Below are 22,396 nucleotides of genomic sequence, written 5' to 3'. Positions count from 1 at the left end.
TTAAATTGGAGATAGCATTGTGCCAATCTACAATGAAGGGGATAAACTAGGAAATTTGGCTTTGGCAAAACTAAGAGGGAGCAAAATTAGGTTTCTTCTTCATCTTTGCAATTAAAACTGTCTGTAGTCTGCAGTCAAGGCGTTTCTTAGTAAAGTAGATTTATCTTATTCTCCATGCCCCATTAACTAAGATTAATAATCTACATATATAAAGGTAGATATCTGGGTAAGAAAAAAATACCTTGAAAGCTCAACTTCTGCACTGGAAGGCTAGTTAAGCTTGTATAACATTGAAAAATACAGTGTTGTTTTGGCTTGTCTTATACTGGGAAAGCTATAAATTTTTTCTTATGTAGGGCTACCTAAAATAACTTTAGCTAAATATGCTTTCTGAGATTGAAGAAAGACAGTAATATAGAATTTTATACACGTATTCAAGGCCAATAAAAGCCTGTAAGAATGCATGGTGTGGACATATTGCATCCTCTTCTTCACTGTACATATTCTTTTTATTATTATTGTTTTAAAAGACAAATAATCACATGGCCCCTTTTCAATTTAACTGGATTTTTTTATCTCAAATATCTTCTGAGGTATGAAAAAAAGTCAGATATCAAATATGATGTCTTTAATGAACAGCAGAAGGGGTGGGGGCTATAGGAAACCAGAATTAACCTATCCTTGCTGCAGTGTACAGGGGCAAATAGAAAAGAGTGGCAGAACAGATATTGAGCTCAGTGCCAACAAGAAAAAAATTCAAAAGGGATTGAGAATCATTTCATCTCCATAAATGGATTAAACAATCACAGACATTAGGTGCAGAGCAACAAAAGAAATGTAATCCCAGGAAGCAAAACCTGGGATTAAGGTTTTGCTTAAATTAAGGTAGTTTTGAAAGCCAAAACCAAAATATGTAGGAGTTTGCAATGGTTTGGATTCTTCGAAGCTACATATTCTCTCATGCCATTTTAGGTAGTTCTAGTTGGCTAGGCCATGCGTTTTGTTGTAGGACAATGATTCAACAGGTTGGCCAAATCCCATTGAGTAGACTCATTGAGGTGGAGAAAAAAAATATTCTGGAAAAAAGTGCATTAACTAATATATAGGAATCTTTCATCTGAGTTCTCAATTTGGCAATCAATAATTTACTACACACTCAGTTTAAACGTCGTGTCTAATCATAGATATGTGTTTTTTCTCAAAATACTTTATGAAATTTGCTTGTTTTCAAAGGTCTTGATAGATTGTGCCTATATATTCACTATATTATATATTTAAAGTTAATTGAAAAGCTATTTCAAAATCAGACACGATGTAACCAAATTTTAGAGGTCCATGGATATCACTTTGTTTTCTTTGTTAAGTTCATTTTCTGCCAAATATATACATAGAAAGCTAATATTTAAGTACACCCTGGTTTTGGAAGTATCCTAAAAAGTCACTATCTCTAGCTACATGAGTCTCCACTATATTACCCCTAACCAGTTACTCCACTTATGCTGGGCTATAATTGTTTGTAAGGAATTCACTGTCTTATGATAGTGAGTTTCTATTTTTCTTATGAGGAAAAATCATACCAACTTTAACCTATGCAAAAATCCTTCCTTACATTCAGCTAAATAAAGTCTTGATTTCTAGCTGCTATCCATTGGTCTTACTGCTTCTCCCTGATCCATATTCTACATCACCTGTCTTCAAATACTTTAAGAGTGCTATAGACACTAATAGTTATGACTCTTTAACCTAAGGAAGCTGTATTTTTAATACTGAGTAGGTAAAACTCAAATGAATCCTAAAAATCAAAGTTAAAAGTTAATAAAATTCCTGGAACTAAGTGGTTATATTTAAAATGATGGTTTTCTTTGTTGCTGGATTTGGGGGTATGGGAGAGATGTGAGAGCCTTTTCTGAATGCCTGAAATAGGGATAATTGAGAATTGAACGGAGACTGAAGTAATGTCTATCTATTTCACATGCTGATTTATGAAAGAAGGCCTCAATTAAAGATAACTGAAGGATCACTTTAATCCCTAAGGATACACAAACTAACTTCATAAGTTTGTTAACCATCAGTACTGAATTACTGAGATCTAAAGTTTTGTGCATCGATATCTACATAGATGTAAAATATATGAAAATAGACCTAAAAGGTAAGCATCTCAGTAGCTTCTTAGAATAGCACATCTTATGGACTGAATGTTTGTCTCCCCCCAAAATTCATATTTTGCAATTTTAAGCAGTTTCAGCTGGCTAAGCTAAATGTGATAGTATTTAAGGCTGAGACCTTTTGCTGATAATTAGGTTGAGATAAGGCCTTCCAGTCGTGGCCCTCATAATGAGATTCACGTTTTATAAAAAGAAGAAGAAAGCCCAGTGCTTTCTCTCCTGGCCGTGTGAGAAAAATTCAAGAAGGTAGCCATCTGCAAGCCAGGACGAGAGGCCTCACCAAATCTGCATTTGCTAATACCTTAATCTTGAATATCCCAGCTTCCGGAATGGTGGAAAGTAAATATCTATTGTTTAAACCATCTAATCTATGGTATTTTGTTATAGCATCCCAAGTCAACTAAGACAGAACACAAGAAATATCCCTGTCACAAATTCCTCCTCTATGTGCTATCTCTCAAAAGATGGCTGTTGAAATTCAATATAACAGACAAGGATAATAAATCATTAACAAAGCCAAAAGAATCCATTTAGCTACAAAGATTACCACTCTGTGGAATTTCTGGTGTTACCTAGTAAATGAGGAAAACTTAAAGAGGAGGGTGGAATAATATGAACTCTAAATTTTGACAGTTGTCTTCTAGTAATATTTTTGAAGGACACAGAGCAGATGATATCACACAAAACTGTATCTCCTACCTATGCTTATAATTCTACCATTACAAATATTTTATAAACATTTACTGTGAACAATTTTGTTGGTTCATTTTAGGTCAAAGTATTATAAGAAGGTTATGTGGTGGGAGGGACAGAGGGGGAAAGAGCTAGAGGATGGTTAGCCAGGGAAGAAAGGAAATGTAGCTAACAAGTTGAAGAGTAAAAAACAAACAAAGAAAATATCAACAACTTCACCATTTTTTCAATGGGTCCTGTATCTCTCTCTCTCTCTTTTTTTTTTTTTTTTTTTTTGAGACGGAGTCTGGTTCTGTCGCCCAGGCTGGAGTGCAGTGGCCAATCTCAGCGCACTGCAAGCTCCGCCTCCCGGGTCCTGTCTCTCTGTTTTGCTCTTATGGAGTCTTAGAATAAGAGTTCAGATCCTATTCACTATCCTTTCCTAGCTTTGTATATATAGTAACAAAGAGACAAGATTTTTATTGTATTTTGTGCAAAATGTATTATGCTGCTACAGTCCAAGATTATTTGTTATTAACATCTGATCACATAAAATGAATATATATTGTACATTACAATAGATATGATAGAAATAAACTTGGTTGAAATATTGTTTTATATAATTCTTGAAATACACAATTTAGTTTTCCCTAAAATAAAAAACAAAAAAAAAACACAAGGTTTCACTTTTATCTATCTTTTAAGTTGATTACTCATAATAGGAAATTTTTAAAAATTAAATTATTACTATAAGCATGATTGAGTTATTTTTCATTTCTCCTAATCACTTATCACTCTCACATTTGGCTTTAATGGTCCATGTAAAATGAAAAATAGGCAAATAACATTCTACCTTAATCATTACCAGCAAGATATTACTTTAAGATTGCTTTTAAATGCTGATCAAAAAATGCCAAAAATTATTTTTGTTACAATGTTATAACCACAAATTTTAGTTATTTTAGTGATAAATTAAGAGGCACACATTTTTTTTCTTTCTTAGAAAATAAGATATATTTCTGTTTCTCTGGAGAAAAGCAAATACGTTTCAACAGGAATGTATTAGGATATAAAGTTAATTACACAATTTTAGATATAGAAAGAACTTTAGAAAACATTTTAATGCTGTTGAGATTGTTGATTACTCTGAAAATCTGATAAAATCTATGAACTCTGTCTGTTAAAAAAGGTACATAAACACAAAAATTCTTAATCTGGGGTCTGTCAACTAGTGGTTCATGGAATGGTTACTAGAAGTCCATATTTCTCTTGTATTTCTTTGCAAACGTGTGTGTGTGCATGTGTGTACATCGTGAACAACTACTTTATCTACCCTTCAAAGTCTACTCTTTTCACTCCTGCTTTATCATTTCTGAAAATTAATAAATGCAATGACATTAATATTGTTTATTTTCTTACATGTAAAATAAGTCAGAAATCCTAGAATTGGAGAGGTTGATAACTTGGACTAAATGTGCTCATTAAATAAATTGGATGACAAAATGATATTGTATTTTTTTCACCAATCATGATTTTTTTTTTTTTTTTTTTTTTTTTTTTTTTTTTTTTGATACAGGGTCTTACTTTGTCACTCAGGCTGGAGTGCAGTGGTGCAATCATAGCTCACTGCAGCCTTGACCTTCTGGGCTCAAGCAATCCTCCCACCTCAGTCCCCAAACAGCTGGGACTATGGGTGCATGCCACCACGTCCATCTAATTTTTTTGTTTTTGTAAAGATAAGGTCTCACTATGTTGCCAGGCTAGTCTCCAACTCCTGGGCTCAAAGGATCCTTCCTCCTCACCCTCCCAAAGTGCTAGGATTAGCGGTGTGAGCATCTACCAGGAATTTTAACAAAGCAGATTCTCAATGTCCTGGCAGCTTAATGAGTTGCTCAGCAGTCAAATAATCACACTATTCAAGACATATATGAATTTCATCTGCTCATAAAAATAGGACATTTGTAAAATATTTAAGTAACAAAAAATATACCTTGAATTGCAATGTACTTCATTTATGTAAAGACTCCCAGTCAAGGTTATTTTTTCTTAGTACTCACCTTCTCAATGATGCTTTTACACACGTATAGATCGCCCTCACACCCTCGAGCCCCAAGTATAATCTCTTGAGGCCAATACTTGCCATGACATGTCACTCACATAAAATGCCTGCAGTCACATCACACATGTTTTGTCAGCCCTTACATTCTTAATCACATTATTGTGCACCTGCTGCAATGCAACCTGTCAATTTGGCAGGAAATAGGGATAGGAAATCCCCATGCTGCCTTATTGTCCACTATGCAAGTATTTTAACTTGACACATTAAGTATCAGTAAGGGAGACTGTAGTCAAGAAGCATTGATATTCTGTTCTCATATAGCAGTAAATTCATGATGAGAATTTGAAGCATTCCACAAAAGCGGTTCACTGAAAATGTGGATAACATCTACAACATGTGCACATGTACTCACGTGCCATCTGGTGAACAGGCACAAAGCCTTAACTATATAGTACTCATGTACCAAGATGAAGTAAAAACAGCATACTACCATCCACTCTGTTTAAAATTTTGTTAGCCTTATAACCCCATTGTAATCAGTGGGCTGGAGGCTTGTATTATGCCAGCTCAGGAAAAACAGCACTCCAGTAACTTAATGTTTGTTGGGCATATATCATTAACTAATGTTCAAAATTCTCCAGACACACTAGTCATGCCAGCATGCCTTTGTACAACTGGTTTCTTATTCTTGAAATATCTTTTAATTTATTTGACCGCAGAATTCTTTATTCATTGTGGAGGAAGCAAGTATCACCTACTCTGCTTAAATTTCCCTCTTTCCATATGTTTCCTTCCAAACAGAATGGCATGCACGAATATTATAATGAAAAGTTAGTAGTTTCTTTAGATGTTGTTGTGAGAGTGAAATGAGGTGACTTAAATACAATTCCCAGGATAAGGACCTGGCATACAATAGGCTTCCCAGATTTCACTTATTCAAAATGTAAACTTTCAATCAGACCTAAATTCCATGACTGATGTATGTTCAAAAGCACTAAACTGGCAAAGGCACATTATTCTACATAACCCTAAATATATATGCTTGTACTTTTTTACAAAAAGTAGCCAGGCATGAAGGCTTATGTCTGTAATCCCAGGACTTTGGGAGGCCAAGGTGGGAGGATCACAAGGTCAGGAGCTCAAGACCAGCCCCGCCAGAACAGTGAAACCTCATCTCTATTAAGAATACAAAACCTAGCTGGGCATGCTGATGTGCACCTGTAATCCCAGCTACTCAGGAGGCTGAGGCAGAAGAACTGCTTGAACCCGGGAGGCGGAGGTTGCAGTGAGCTAAAATTGCGCCACTGCCCTCCAGCCTGGGCAACAGAGTGAGACTCCATCTAAAATAAATAAATAAATAAATAAATAAATAAATAAATAAATAAATAGACATGTACACACACACACACACACAGAGACAGAGAGACAGAGAGAGTGAGTTTTACTTTAATTCATTGCATAAAACTAAGTTAAATAGATTAATGCAAGCCATTACATCCAGAGCTACTATTAGCATATTGCATACATGAAATGCTCAACAGATTCTTTAACCACTGGGTTTAATTGCATTGTAGGTTAAGAAGAAATGGGTGGAGAAGAAATGGGTGAAAATTATATTCATTAGTTCTCACTGTGAGGAGGTTGGGGATACCCAGTTGCAAGAAAAGTCAATATAAACTCCCAGACAATGCTTTCAAAATAGCATCTTTAATGAATGACTGGAGTTACAAAGGCCACTGTTATCCACACTCACAAACAAGGTATCGCAGTATCAAACGGAAACTAGCATACCTTTAATTAGGTACTGAAAATTCAAGGAGGAATTTCAGAATATTTATCAGAGAAACCTGAAGCTACATGAAATGTATGTGTGTGTGTGTGTGAGTAGAGATGAATACATTTGTTTTTCCTTTTTCGCATTACAGTGTAATGTTTCCCTTGGTAACCTATGAGTGGCTAGGATCCCTGTCTCCTTGAATTTAGCTTAGCTTCAGCACTTACTAACACTATGCCTGCTACATAATCATATTTCAATAAATATTTGTTGGATGAACAAAGGCATAATACAAAATTTAGCATGTTTAAATTTAAATATGAATCTACTTCAGTGAAATGCTTTTCAGTTTCCAACTTGCCAAAAATGGCAACTGAAGGAGCCTATCTCTATTCAAGTAAACCGCCATTATATGAGTCAGACAGTTTGAATCCCGGCTCTGCCACCTAGTTTCTGCATCATCCTGAGTAAGTTACTTAACCTCACAGACCCTTCTGTAAAATGGAGAAATGAAGGGCCATTTTCATGTGTGGATGTGACTCTTAAATATGGCCATATCTGTAAAATGTCTATAGTAATACCTATCCCCTAAGAATAGTTCACCAGTTAGTAGCTACTCTTATCATAATCAGCATCACAGATGTTAGAATATCTGCTTAATCTTAACAGCATGAGGTTTTTGCCCATATTACTACTTCAAGTATGAAAATTTGTGAAATAGTGGCTCCAAAACGAAAATCACAATCTTCATCATTTCATATAAGCTTTGAAGAACCTTAAAGCCTGTAATTTCAAAAAAGATTTTCTGCTTAGGCTCCCTTATTTCTATATTAAAATATTAAAGATCATCAAGAGTAGCACTGGGGATAATATTCTCCTTTTTCTTAAAACAAGGTATATATTTATTATTATTATTTATTTATTTTGAGACAGAGTCTGGCTCTGTCGCCCAGGCTGGAATGCAGTGGTACAATCTCGACTCAATGCAACCTCCACCTCCCAGGTTCAAGTGATTCTCCTGCCTCAGCCTCCTGAGTAGCTGGGACTACAGGCATGCACCACCATGCCCAACTAACTTTTATATTTTTAGTAGAGACAGGGTTTCGCCATGTTGGCCAGGCTGGCCTTGAACTTCTGACCCCTGGTGATCCACCCACCTCAGCCTCCCAAAATGCTGGGATTATAGCCGTAAGCCACTGTGCCCCGCCAAGTTAGTATATTTCTTAGCTCAGATGTATGTTTCTAGTTTTCAGCAGAAAGATGTATAGAGAAGATAATCTTTTGTTTCCTAACACTTAAGTTACTCAATTTTTAAAAAATAATAATCCTTCATGTTTAGCCTATGTGGCAAACTTTCACTGGCTACAGAACGAGAAAGAAACAACTTTCTGACACCAGATGCTGAAGATCAATAGCTATTTCCCAAAGTTTATAGCATAATTAAAATGTGTAACAAGAATAATTTTCTCTTCAAACCCTAAGGCTAAGCCTAGAATTATTGACTAAGTCAAAGTTATGTGGTGTAACATTTTTTATTATGTTTATGGATGATACAAAGGAGTTTATGGCTTTTACATGTAATTTGTTAAGTTAGAAACACTGAAGAGGAAATATCCTTTGCATCAGCAAAGCATCAATTGTTTAAAAACATCTTCAACATGTATTTTATAGAGGTAAATCTATATTTCTTTATACCAGTTTTTGGTCACCTAAAACTTCAAACTGAAGGTTAATGGTCAAAACATTCTTGAATTTAGTAGAACCCATTTACTTTCAACTACTTGTTCAGAGTTTTATCACCTTCAATAAAAGTGCCTGGAATGTAGGTATGATGGAAATATCACAAGAGTGTGAGGGTAGGTAGGAAAAGAGGAATCATGATGCATCAAAATAGAAAGCACTATGTTGTACATGAAGTTACATGAATTTTTATAAAATGCAGTGTCTATAGAAAAGCAGATACATCAGCTATAAAAAGGACTGTGAATAAAATATTATTTTTTTCAATAATAAAATTTAAGTCAGTAATTTTTGCATATGGATACAAATGGTAAATATTTAAAGTACTCTCCTGGAAAATTCTACTTTTTTTAAGTAGCTCCTTTAAAGTGGACACCTGTAAAATATAGTGGTCAAGAAACAATTGATTCAGATTCTCCTTGATTTAAATCCTAGCTCTCCCCCTCAGTGGCATTTAGTAAATGCCTAATTGCGTTTTTTTTTATTTTTTTCATTATTATTGGTGATCTTAATAACAACATAATGACACAAACTCTAATGTCAATCACAGATTATCAGAATGTCTTGACATATTTCAGTGGGTAAACACTAATACCAACCTTATTTTGCCTTCTTCAAATAGAGTCAAATGAAAGTAGGTCCTCATCATTTCAGTCTCATAGGTATATCACATTCATACTATATGGCCAGTGGTATATATGGATGCTTTCCTAATGTTACATAGAATATACCACTATCAAAATGTATGGGCAATGGAGCATGAGTGTTCCATTGTTTTTCAAAGGCTGTGGGTTGGTAATGACATGTACTTTCTCTTCTAGTTCTGTTATAGTCCAGTGGCATACAATCTGCAGATAACCGGCTGAAGTAGGATTTTGGGGGTGGTATCACACAATGAAGACTGAATATTCCAGAATAACAATGTCTACCTAAAACGCAAACATGCCGATAACACATGCACATGCACACACTTATACACACACACTTCCACAAACTCACTCACATTTCTGTGAAAACTGACTTTATAATCAGGCTGCTTTTTTTTTTTTTTTTTCAGATGGAGTTTTGTCGCTCTTGTTGCCCAGGCTGCCGTGCAATGGCGTAATTTCGGCTCACTGGAACCTCCGCCTCCCAGGTTCAAGTGATTATCCTGCCTCAGCCTACCAAGTAGCTGGAATTACAGGCATGAGCCACCACACCCAGCTAATTTTGTATTTTTAGTAGAATCGGTTTCATCATGATGACCTAGGCTGGTCTCAAATCCCTGACCTCAGGTGATCCACCCGCCTTGGCCTCCCAAAGTGCATTTTATTTTTTTCCTAGTGCTTTTCCACATTCACTGATACTGTATCTTGCATAACGTCACTGCAGCTGTGGCTAGCCAATCTTTTTATTTATCTTTCATGGATTCATCACTCCACACACAGCTCCACCTTAACTCTTAGCCAAATAAACTCATCCTTTGCTTCAAAGATCCATCTGGCAAGAGCTCCATTACCCACTCTCTGTAATCCAGCCAATTTCTCATTACACTCACCCATATTTTTCCTTCCAGAAAGATAAATCTGCATTTATACTCTTTAAAGTTACCCTAGGAATCCAGTCCTCAACTTCTTCAGCCACACTTCTTCTATTTGACCACTTTCATTCTTTCCTTCACTGAAATTCAGTTTCCATTTGTGAAAAGGGAAAATTATATTTATCTCATAGAACTGTTGTGGTGTAACTACCTCTTTTTTCCACTCTTCTTTCTTCCACTTCCAAAGCATGATTATTTCCCGGGCTTTATGATAGGATTTTTACTGTTTTAAGCTTCTTAAAATTATACTCTGTAATTTCATCTTCTCCTTTCACCTCATTCCCAGTGATTCTTCAGTTGTATTTTTTCGAATTTCTTACCTTAGTTCCAGGCTTGATTTACCAAATCCTTGCTATTTGAGTATTCTGCCCTTTAATACTTCTCATTTGACATAGAAATTCCCAGCATGAATTCCTCTGAAAACTCTGTCATCTTTGTCTTCTCTCTCTCCCATGGACTCATCTCATTTTCTTTTATTTCTGCTCAGACTTTATATTCCATTATCATTTTTCTTGTCTTCTTCTTCTACCATCCATTTTTGTATAATCTCACCTATTCACAATGTCATACACCATTTCTGCCTTAATAATTTCTAAAGCTTTATTTCCATCCTAGTTCTCTCTCTCTCCCAAAGTCTAGTCTCAATTTTACAATTTAAGTCCTAGACATTTTCATCAAAATATGCAATTATAGTTTAGAATAATTGTTTTAAAGCAGTCTCACTATATTTCTATTCCCTAAACGGTTCCCTACCGTACATTCTCTAAATCAGTTAAGGATACAATTCTTGCTGTCATCCAAGCAAGAAATCAAGTTTTCACAGTCTCTTCATTCTTCCTCATTTAGTACAAGCAAACACCAATTTAACCTTAAGTGTCTCCCAAATTCTTTCTTCAAATCCCACCATAATCACATAAATTCAGCTCATCATTACTATGATGATGGATAACACTACGGATGAGGTTTAAAATTAAAATGATGGTGGTGAGGATTGTGGCAACAGAAAAACATTTATGAAGTGTAAACTATGTGCCATGGACTGCTCCAAGTGTTTGGCAAATTTATGTTTTTAATTTTCACAATTACCCAATAAGGAGCATATGCCTACTATATACAAATATAAATAAGCACATCACTATATTTCCCAAAGAACTGAGAATTCATCAAAGGCAGGAGCCATATCCTCCATATCTAAAACAATCATGTAAAATAAACCATACTAAATGAATACATTAGTATTTAGATACCTCACTGTTATCACAAATGCAATTTATCCAAAGGTAAAAGCATTATATTTCTCCTTCTTCCAAAATATCCTTTTACCCCTCACAACTTTTCTAGATGTAATTATATTAGATGCACAGCCATCCATCAAACCTAGTACCTTAGCATTATGTCTGAATCCTTTCAAATTAGCCTCTGGTTACCAACAAAAACCAACCTTTTTACTCTTTCATGAGCTTATCTCCTTAAATTCTGCTGCTGTAAGTTTAATTTGTTACTTGCCTTTGCATTCTTAGATTATCTGAGTGCTCATCTAGGTAATCCAACCAGAGTCACTGTAACACAGAACTAGAGAAAATGAAGAGAAACAAATTATCTAATTTTGAATAACAGTGCACTGTTTCCAATCTCAGAATAAAGAGACTCTATGCCAACCAGTATTCTTCTTGAAAAAAGGTCTGTTTCAATTTGAGAAAATTTTTTATTTGCTAATGGTTCTTTTAGTTAAAGCTTCTTGTTTTATTTTGTTTTGTACTGATCATGTTAAATGCTGCTACTTTATGCTCAACTAATTTTCATGTTAGAATAAATGTAAATTGCATAGACACATAGGAATAAGATTGTGCATTTTATGCTTGTTTTTTTCTGAGCATATTAAACTTGTGAAAACACAGTATATGTTAGTTATGTATCTACACACTAGAAATACAGCAATAAACAAGTCAGCCACGGCCTTTCATCTCAGGAAGAGAACATTTTATTGCAGTGAAATAGGCAATAAACAAATATATCAAAAAGGAATATGGTTTATGGTGATGTATTAAAAGAATTAAAAATCACACATTAAGACAGAGGCTGGCTAGCTTAGTCTGGGAGGCTGGAGATATTTAATCTGATAACTGAATGACAAGAAGGAACATAATATAGGAAGTTCAGCAGAAACAACCAAAACATGTAACTATTAATAGGGGATCAGCTTGGTGTGTTTGCTGGAAGAAAGCAGAAGGCCAACATTGTGAGATTTAAATAAGCTTAGTAAGTTTCTGCCTTAAATTGTACCCAATTTACTGGTTCTTTCCCCTTTTTTATTTTTGTGATTATGAAGATAAACTATTAACTAATCAATTTAGTTAAATGCATTTTGCATAGACCCCTTTTCCAGAATATTCTATTACCTATATACCAACGTTATTGTAGATTATGTTACTAAGCAACATATATTGATAAATATGATTTAGTAATTACTAAGTATTTCATAGAAATATAGACAATGTTATGGGTTTTCTAATCTAGAAAAGAAAAATGATGCCCCAAATAAATTTGTATAGGTCAAATTGTAAACTGGAAAAAAAATATAAAATATGATCCTAAAACTGATCAGAAATCAGAGTCAAGAATAAACACATTAATATTTTCTTAATTTTTTTCTCCAAATTCCTATTTACTTACATATAAAATAATTTCTAGGCAACGTAATTACTTCATTGCATCTGAAGGTTATAAAGTCATTATTATCAATGCCCATATGCTCTTCTTTATTCTTATCTCTATTCTCCTCTTCCCCAAATCTGCCATAGTGACTGCACTGAACCCTTCATTAACCAAAATTAATGCAAAACACCTACATAAAATTTATTAGGAACTCTGGAACAGACACTTGAGCATATATATAGAAGCCTAAATTTTAAAAGAATCTATTTTTATTCTGAAATTTAAGCAGTGTAAATATTTAAATCACGTAAATACATAGATCTTATACAATCTATATTTTTAATTATTCTTCCATGATTTTCCTTTCTATTTTTAGATTTCCTAGAGGTTTGAAGTTTTTTTCTACAGAAATGTTTTTGTGACAAATATATGGCAGCATAGTGCAACAGTTTTAGGAATTCAAAAGAAAATCATCTATGTCAATATTCTTACATGAGTCATATAACACTATTTTCCTTCTCTCTATAACAATTTTAAATTTAATGCTTACTGTTTTCTAATAAAAATGTTCTCTTCTAGTTAGGCCTGTCTCTTATCATCTATAGAAATGATTTCAGTCTCTATCATCATCTCTATCAATAAATCTGTGCATCTGTTGAATGACTGGTACGTTTCTATATAATTTGAACAACATAAACGTGAAAAACAATTTATTATTTTCTTTTGGCTGCTAGGAAGCTTAAAAGCAAATTTGTGACCTGTTTGACAGTTTTTCAGCACGTTCTGGCATATATTTTATGTACAAATTTTAACTGTTATATTGTCTTAACCTTATTTCTATTACGTTTATTTATAGCCTATTGCAAAGTAGAGAATTTTGAAAAATCCTCTGTTTCCAAGGACAGGAGAAAATAAAGCAAGTAAATACATAAATAGATACAATTTCCATGCTTTGTCTTGCCTGTTCTTTTGACCAGTGAAGGCTTTTTTCCTTCTGGCCACTTATTCTAGTTTATCAAAACCACTAGGGAAAGTTCAAATCATCTCTCCTCTATGAAGCCCTCTGTAAATTCCTAGATTCCTCTATAATTTCTTATTTACATCCCTGTATTATAACAATACCAAGAATCAGCAAGAGTGGAAGCAAAATCTACCTTTTGAGGCAGTGTATTTCTCCATCTCTGAAAGTTCCCTCCAAGAAATGTGGATGTGATGGATAAATTTTCAAGATTTATCAGTAGTTTAATGGAAGATATGCTGGTCTATGATTGCATTAAAGGTTATAAATAAAGAGGAAGATAAAGTACAGTAATCCTTCATTCCTCTCTTCTCATGACCTGTTTTCAAAGGGGCTTACTTTTCAGAGAAGAAAGGAATCAAGAGATAGAATGGATTTCAGCAGTTTAATCAGATCTCAAAATGAATCTTTCACTGAAGTTTCAAGTCATACAGCAAAGTTGATTGTATGGTTTAACAAGCGTACGTGCATACCTTTTGCATGTTCATTATAAACTACATTAAATTTAGCAGTTGGCTTTTCAAAGTATTTCTCTTTTGACTTTTTTAGTCGGTAGGATTTTATAACTTTATTTTTTATTTTTTGGGACATAATATACAACCTGCATTACACTCATCAAGGGTTTAAAGAGACAGGTAAATTACATTTCAATATAAATTACAGAAATCATTTATGAAAGAGCCTCCCAAAGTGTTCAGCTGTGCAGATGGTTAAACATATCTATCACCAGAGCAACAAAATAGCATTGTCAAATAAAACTATTTACACATACTTTTCCTGAAGAGTAATTAGAAGCTCAGGGGATCAACTGAAGCTCAATGCCCTTTTGTGTATTGTCATCCTAATAACATTTTCTTTGCAGTCTTTGCAGTCACCTGTTATTCCTTCACTGATATATCAAGTCTAATACTTTCCAATAATAAATCAAGTACACGTTTGGTTCATAGGACTCCCCCCAAAAAAATGTGATACAAAGAAGGTTGGCTTACTGTCCTACTCAATTAGCTAAGTTTATTTAAACTCCTTCCAAAATCCAGAGAATAGCATACAAAGTAATAATTACATTTATATACTTATAATCTTCAGATTATTACTGCATCTTTTGTTCAAAGAGAAATTCAAAGATGGATTCAAACTTTTAAATAGATGGAAAAGTTTTTATTGCATGATTAATAATAATGTATAGACAATCAAGTCATCCTGTAGGTATGTATCACCTTTTCTTCAAGAAGATTCCACAGTGACTTTAATTGAAATGTAAAATGTTTCCCTTTGAAACAATTTCAGTACCATAAAATATTATTTAAATCAAAGGAGATTAAACAAACTCCAGGAACAAGCTCTATATTTCAAAGTGTTTAAGAATTGGCTTTTCCTCCAACAGCAGGTTTTAACTAAGTACCACATCATTAACCACCTTTATCTCATGTTCTATTCAAGTACGCTGCTTGCCATCTTATTTCTAATAAGGTAAAGATTCCACTTCCACTTAGAAAGACAAAGAAAATATTAGCTCCTAAGCTCAGTTAGGTTGCTTTCATTAACTATTTCTTATGCTTTACTTCAGATTTTGTTTTCCTAATCTCTTTTGCCTGCTGCAAAGACACTCTCTTGTACCTGGAAAAAGTACTCAGCCCTTTTCACATGCACCTTTGCCTAACTCACTCTTTTGGGTCAGACTCACCTTGGATTTCACGCCTTGACATTTTCAGCAACTTCCTTTGCTCCAAATTTGCTTGATTTTGTTTTGAGACTATGAGACTTTCCCAGCAAAGATTCTGGAAATTTCAACTCCAAGCCACCCTGTTACCTCAATATCTAAAAGTCAACTCTGAAATTCCTCAGGTCTTCGAGTGTTTGAACCTATCATGAAGGGCTAGTGAAAGCCTTCCTCATGGAACACAGGTCCAACAAGAGCTCCTTGCACTTCTGTTAATTGAAAATGCTATTAAAGTTCTGTAGGCTTGGAAGGAAGAGTCACACACTGGTTAGTCCTCTTTGTGGCATCAGAAAGATTTCAAAGCACTGACAGTCATGGGTTACGATGATGAATACAGAGATATTTTTCCCACCACAGAAAGTAAGCATGCACACCAAACCAGTATAACAGGTTGGAGGACAAAGTACTATTATCCTCAGGCTCCAACTTGGAAGTACAGACACTAAGTCTCCTCCTGCCTAGAATTTTTTTTTTCTTTTACTTATTTTAAATAGAATTAGTATCATTTCTAAACAATGACTCTATTATGAAGAAATATTCCACACATGTGCCTATGAACTTACAAGGCAACTTCTCCTAGTGTAATGAAAATTAACTAAATGTCTTACAAGCTAATGTAACTTTTGTTTAGTAAAGAGAAAACCCAAGCCTGGATGGACAGGTTCCATAATAAGCTCACTGAATACTCAACAATGCTTTCAAGACCATAAATATATAAACTAAAAGACATCAATATGGAAAACATTAATAAGACTGCTTTCTCCATTAGAAATAGGGAAGCAAATTGCTCTAGAAAATAATGCACCAAATTCTTCTGTAAAACTGCAGCAAAAGCAGTTTTGAGCACCAGGCTAGAGACGTGGCCTCTGGCAATGGCTTCTGTGAAACTGAAAACAATTTTCCTAGCTTCATAGGATCTCTGTTACTCTACAAAGTAAAAACACTGGACTTGAGACTCTCTATCTTCTAGCTCAAAAATGTTAATTTTCTGAAGATTATTTTTTCCTAACTCTGACAACCAAATTCTCCTTCAGTGGGTTGAAGAGTTCTCTCCTCCTGCTGATGGCTAGCTAGAGTTAGCTCTGTATTCCTCAGGGTCCAGCCAACTCTTCTGTACTTGGAACATCTTCCCCCAGAGTTCTACTGTTTTGTAGCCTTTAGAGTAGGGGTATCCTAGAGCTAAAGAACTAAGAAGAACTGAAGTAAGAAGGAGAGCTATTATTAGAAACACTCAAAACATCCAAGCAGCTGGTAGGCAGCATGAGTGCCAAGTGTATTCAACAGCCCAGGGGAGGCCTAACTCAAAGATGCCTCCTCTCACAAGATTGTCCCAGCATTAAACTTAGAAATACTTTTTTTTTTTTTTCCAATTAATCTCAAGGGCCAATTAGTATATCATATTCTTTCCAAAGAGGAAAGTGGCCTTGAATATATTTCGACTAAATATGAAAAGGAGAGAAAGAACATGTTAAAAGCTCATGGGAACTGGATTCCTGAGGTAGGAGGAGCTCAGCAGGTGAAGCACAGAGCTGCATGCTGATAGATTCTTTCCCCATTTTAAAATTCTGACTAGGACTCACCCTGCCTATTAATAAGAATACTGGGAGAAGTAGGAAATGGACATTCTTCCAGGCAGAGAAGAGATAAGTAGCCCTTATAAGTTCAAGGATGGCCTCTGAAGAAACTTTAGCCTAAGGCATATTCCAGGTAGTTCCCTTCCAGCAAGGGAGCTGTCTCCCTCCCATCTCCCAGCCATGTCCTTCTACTCCTATTACAGGCTGATGGAGTGATAGAGTGCCACTCAGTGGTGCATGTGAGTTTGCAGACATTATGCAAGAAAAATGATCCTTTCCTTCGCAAATAACAATGCTTAGAAAGCACTCACCCCTGTTCCTTATGCCATATTATTTGTACTTTACTCATATTTGTAAAGTTTAGAAAAAAATTCTAGCATTCTCTCCTAACCTAGATAATTTATTTTATGAATCCTGAGAACATTATGAACCTTCATGTATGACAATTTTACACAGTTCTCTTCTGGGGTTACCTTGTCATTGGGACTGAAAGGAGGAGATTCTTTTTTATGTTTGAAAAGCTAATTAAAATCTGTTCACATAGCTCAAGATAACTTTGGAATAACTTCACTTTTATTCAAGAAAAAAAAATGGGTTCTCAATACCACCAGAAACATTAAATGTTAATGGCATATGGGCTCCACTAACCAGGGCACATGCAATTAGCTCCCTGGGAGTAAAATTGGGTCAGAGATGTACAGAAAAAGCACTATAATGAATAATCATTGACAATATCTGTGGCTAGCCTTTCAAATTGTAATTAGAGATCATTCAGTGAATCTAGAAAATCTAGATGCATGGCCTTAGAAAATCATTATTCAAAGCACCTAATGGAGTTCCAGTGATAATCTACATAATATATTATCCTCATAGTCAAAACACGTAAGTCATCCACATGTTTAATGTACAAAACATATTATTTTCACATAGTTATTTCCACTAAAGAACATCCGTTTGTAAGTGGAGCTGAGAATCAGTATTATTTGAAAGAATCTCAGAATTTTTTATAAATGCCATTAAGTCAAAGGTGAAATTGGAACATTAGAAAATAACTTTTCATTCACTTTGGTCATTTTGAAACTCAATTTCAGATTTTGGGCAGGGTACCACACAGACAACAGGAAAATGTTAAGGCATTTCATTGCCTTTATAATGTAGAGAAATCCAGAAATGAAACCAACAACTGAACTACCTTCGGTTCTTTTTAACTCTCACTTGATTAATAGGTGCTCTTAAGATTCTTAATGCAAATATAACTGGTAGGGAAGGATTTCAACACTCCAAGAAGATAGATCTGAAATATTTACAGACCTACCAAGGATACATTTAAACATCATTAAGATCAGAAGATAATATAAATTTTTTATTGAAAAGTTTTCAGAATATACAAACAAAAACATCCTAGTATACAACTGATTTCACAAGTTTTCCCCAACTACAAAAGGTTTACAGATTAGGCACGTTGTTCTTGAACTTAAAGCACACCATTCAAATTATAAACGATAGCACTTATGTTAAATTTTATGCATGGTTTTCTGATTAATAACTCTGAAAATAATTGTATTTTTATACTTATATATGGATGGGGAAAGGGAAGGCTATCCCTACACAGTGAAACATATGTGTTACCAGAAACATAATATATATACAAAGCACCAGAGAAAAAGAAACAAAAACAAAATTATACACAATCTGGGATTCAATTAAAAAATATTACCCATGATCCTAACACAAAGAGGGATCATGAGGGAAGTAGAGACAGGTCTGGTTACTCCTTAGTTTATTTTGATCCCTGAATAGACAGGTGATGCACCCACACAGCCTAGGATAGGCTATTTAGGTGGTTGCCAAACCGTAATAAACATTTTATGTAAAATCATTATCATATGAACAACTGTAACAACCTAGATGCTTCCTATATACTTTCCAAGGAAAAATATTAGAGACAAATAAGGAATATGCTATAATCTTGTACATAATACCATTTGACCATAAGACACATAGAAATAAATTATTTTCATTATGCCAAATGATCATTTTACCTTATTCTTTTTCTTTAATATAATTTATTACATGACTTTTAAAATTAATCTTTTAAATTAAAAATGCTTTAGAGTAGCATTTTACACAGTATTTCAAGAAAGACTTTTAGGAAATATGCAGAGATAAGAAAAGATTCTGGGATCTTAAGCAGGCTACATACAGATTAAAGAAATGAAAGAAAATACAATAATTTAACTATAAAATAGGTGAATATTTTAGGATCATGCAGATCTATGTGACCTCATGGTATTCTAGAAGTCTATAAAAAATGTGGATTAGGCTCAATATCTAATTTCTTTTATTCTTTAAGAAATAACTTTTCTTACTCAAAATGTGAAATGTGAGTAACCTTAAATTTGTTTCTGTTAACAAGCTTCTAACCAGAGACGCCTAGTCAAGCCAATGTCAACAAAGCCAATCCTTTCAAAGGACAAAGGTATCTGATTAAGTAACACCTGTGAAATAAATCACAGTCTCCAAACTGATAGGCTCTCCCCGACCCTGTTTTCTATCTTAAAAAAATGGTTATATTAATTACAAGGAAATTTAGCTGGTAAACCCCAGAGATGGCAAAACTTAATTACCAATAAACATTCCACAGGTAGAGACAAAAATCAAGTTTCTGTTAATGTCGGAAAAGGTCCAACATGAAAATGCACTGGAAGTTGGTTATACCATTTCTTCAACATTATACTGGGGATTAAGGCTAAAGCTTTCCATACCCTCCAACAAATTTGTGAATCTGTGTTGCCCGAGTCTTTGTAAACAATTAAGAAAACATGCTTCCTCTGAATCAACAATCTCCACCTCTTTTCTCACTCGCAAAAACATCCTAAAAACAGGGCCAGGGCACCTGAACATGCATGCAGGGATGCGTGTGTGCAACACACACACACACAGACTTTGTAATCAACATGGCTTAAGTTTCTGATTGTGAACATTTCATAGGCTGTTGGTACTTACCTTGCAAAGATGTGTTAGGTAAAGTTGCTTCGGTCTCTCCCATTTTTTATTTCTTTTTAAAGAGGGCCAAGCAGTTTCAAGTCCTGTCACTTACCCTGCAAGCTCTGTGACCTTCTGACTTTCTACTGTAGTATTGTAACAGTATACTACCTGCTTTCTTCTGTGAATAATTACCATTCTGCTTCCTGAGTTACCTGGGCTTGCAGGACCTGTTTTACTATGACGTGAGATCATATCTTTTGATTCACTGTACGGCTATTAAAGTGTACTTCACAAAACATTGCTTTGTTTCTGTTTTGATATCAACTTTTAATTCTCCACTTTTACTTTAGTCCAGAAACATATTCATATTTTCCCCTAAAAGAGCATTGATATTACCAGTACACCATGCTTCACAGACTTTGGTTTCTTTGTTTTTGAGTGTTTCTAATCTACTCTTCCTACAGAAATCAAATTTAAAGTATACTATACAACATTTATTTTTTTAAACCATAAGGAAATAAGGAACAGCTCAGAGTCAGTTTTGTGTAGCAGTGTAAAGACAAGTTTTGGAGTATCTCTAATACTTGCTGTGTGGCTGTAAGCAAAGAATATAACATCTTTGAAACTTAGTTTCCTAAACTGTAAAATAGAATTTATCTAGTATGTATTAAGTATGTATGATTAGTATGAAGATTGAAAACAATAATGTATGGCTGTGCTAAACACTGTGAATAATGGAGAATAAACAAAAGCAATTTCTAATTTTCCTCTTCCTTTCCCTTCTTCTTCTTCCTTCTCTCACTCTTATTCTTCTGATGAGCAGAATAAATGCTGAACTGTAGCACTGATATCCCAGACCATGTACTGACATCAGTTATGCTACTTATTAACTGAGAGACCTTAAAAAAACTGTTCAACCTAATCTTGAAATGCCTCAAGATCCTCATTTGTAAAAGAGACTAGTGTTATTTTCATTGCCTTTTAATAGAAACATGGTGAATATTAACTTAGATTAACTGTTGTGACTCAACAAAATAATTTCCAGCAAACAAGAGCAACAAATTGGAGATGTATCTTTAAATATTCATTTGTACGTGAAAAGGAAAGATATCACAGAATTAAGGCAATTTATTTAAGCTTTGTTCCCCATAAGACACCTAGAATAGTAATCTCCACTTTTTGCTGCGCTCTAGACATCCTTAACTTTGGGCGTAAAGTGAGACTAGTTAAAATAAATGAATTCAAAATAAAATATAAACTATTTATATTCATATATATTAATAGCTTAAATGCATTTATATATTATCAATTACTTAATATAATTATACATTATTGTAACAATTTTATATATATATTCAAATTTAATAATAGCACAAAACATATTTTTTTTTTTTATAGTCTAACTACAGCTAAATAATGATTATATTGGCTATGGTTATTACATAATTATATGTTTTAGCATAAATATTATTGTATATGAAGCTCAAAACTCCTTTCTTTATAGTCCTTTGCTTTTAATTCGAAAAAAATCTATATATTAATACTATGTATGCTAGTTTACTAATGTAAAATTTACTAATGTAAAAGTTGATTATATAAGTTGTGTAAAGAACAGAAATGGCAAACAACAGAAGTTTTTCTCAAAAGTATTAGAAATAAAGGCAAACATGACATTAAAAAGTTCTGATCACAACTGAGAGTTGTCTCTTTCATTTATTACCTCTCTAGGTCTCAGTTTCTTCATCTGTAATATGAGGGGCTGGACCATTGAAAACCCATTCTATCTTTATAATGTCAGGAGCCTCTGATTTAAAATCCAGGTCGTGGTTTGTTCCAGAATAGAATAGCCCTTTTCATAGATAGATAGATAGATAGATAGATAGATAGATAGATAGATAGATAAAATGCTACATACTTTACCAAGAGTAACTTGAATGTTTGCCAGTAAAACACTGTAATCATCACATTCTTACTTCCCCTTAAAAGGACCAACATACATATCAATCCTCACTCATTATGACAAACCTGGAAATGTATTTACAGAACTGCCCCAGGCACTGAAATTAGTCAATAACATTTATAAAGCACCCATTATCTATGAGCTGAATTATAGCATGAGGTAAATTACAATAAAGTAGAATAGAGAAGTCCTATTCTCAAACAATAACAAAATCCATAAAAATATAAACACCAGAAAGGTCAAAAGGTTGTAACTTCACAGAAAGTAACATATATACTGATTCAGTAGAACTGAACTAGTTGCAATACTAATGAAGTGCCATGCACACACATATTTTCTTTCTCCTTTCTGGGTCTTTGTGCATGCCTGGAAAATGTACTCCAGGACATTTTTTTTAACATACCTGGTGAGTTTTGTACATGCCTAGAAAACGTCTTCACCTCCCTTTTGCTGAATTCGTATGCAGAAATTCTTCTTGAATTCAGTCTGAGT

The 22,396-nt window shown here is 34.2% G+C and overlaps 1 protein-coding gene across 1 annotated transcript in view; it reads right to left on the bottom strand.

Moving 5' to 3' along the window:
- The window catches only part of NAALADL2 (N-acetylated alpha-linked acidic dipeptidase like 2), a 1,006,116-nt gene extending 985,984 nt beyond the window's left edge, over window positions 1-20,132 (bottom strand). The window contains 1 exon segment of the mRNA XM_017847705.1: window positions 19,963-20,132. Coding sequence (XP_017703194.1) covers window positions 19,963-20,005 — 43 coding nt within the window. The 5' untranslated portion in view covers window positions 20,006-20,132.
- Between the last annotated feature and the right edge of the window lie 2,264 nt (window positions 20,133-22,396).

This window comes from Rhinopithecus bieti, unplaced genomic scaffold (assembly GCF_001698545.2).
Source record: "Rhinopithecus bieti isolate Rb0 unplaced genomic scaffold, ASM169854v2 scaffold_28528, whole genome shotgun sequence".
Lineage (NCBI taxonomy): Eukaryota > Metazoa > Chordata > Mammalia > Primates > Cercopithecidae > Rhinopithecus > Rhinopithecus bieti.
The sequence above is the reverse complement of the archived record's forward strand: the minus strand, read 5'-3'. Positions and strand labels throughout refer to the sequence as shown.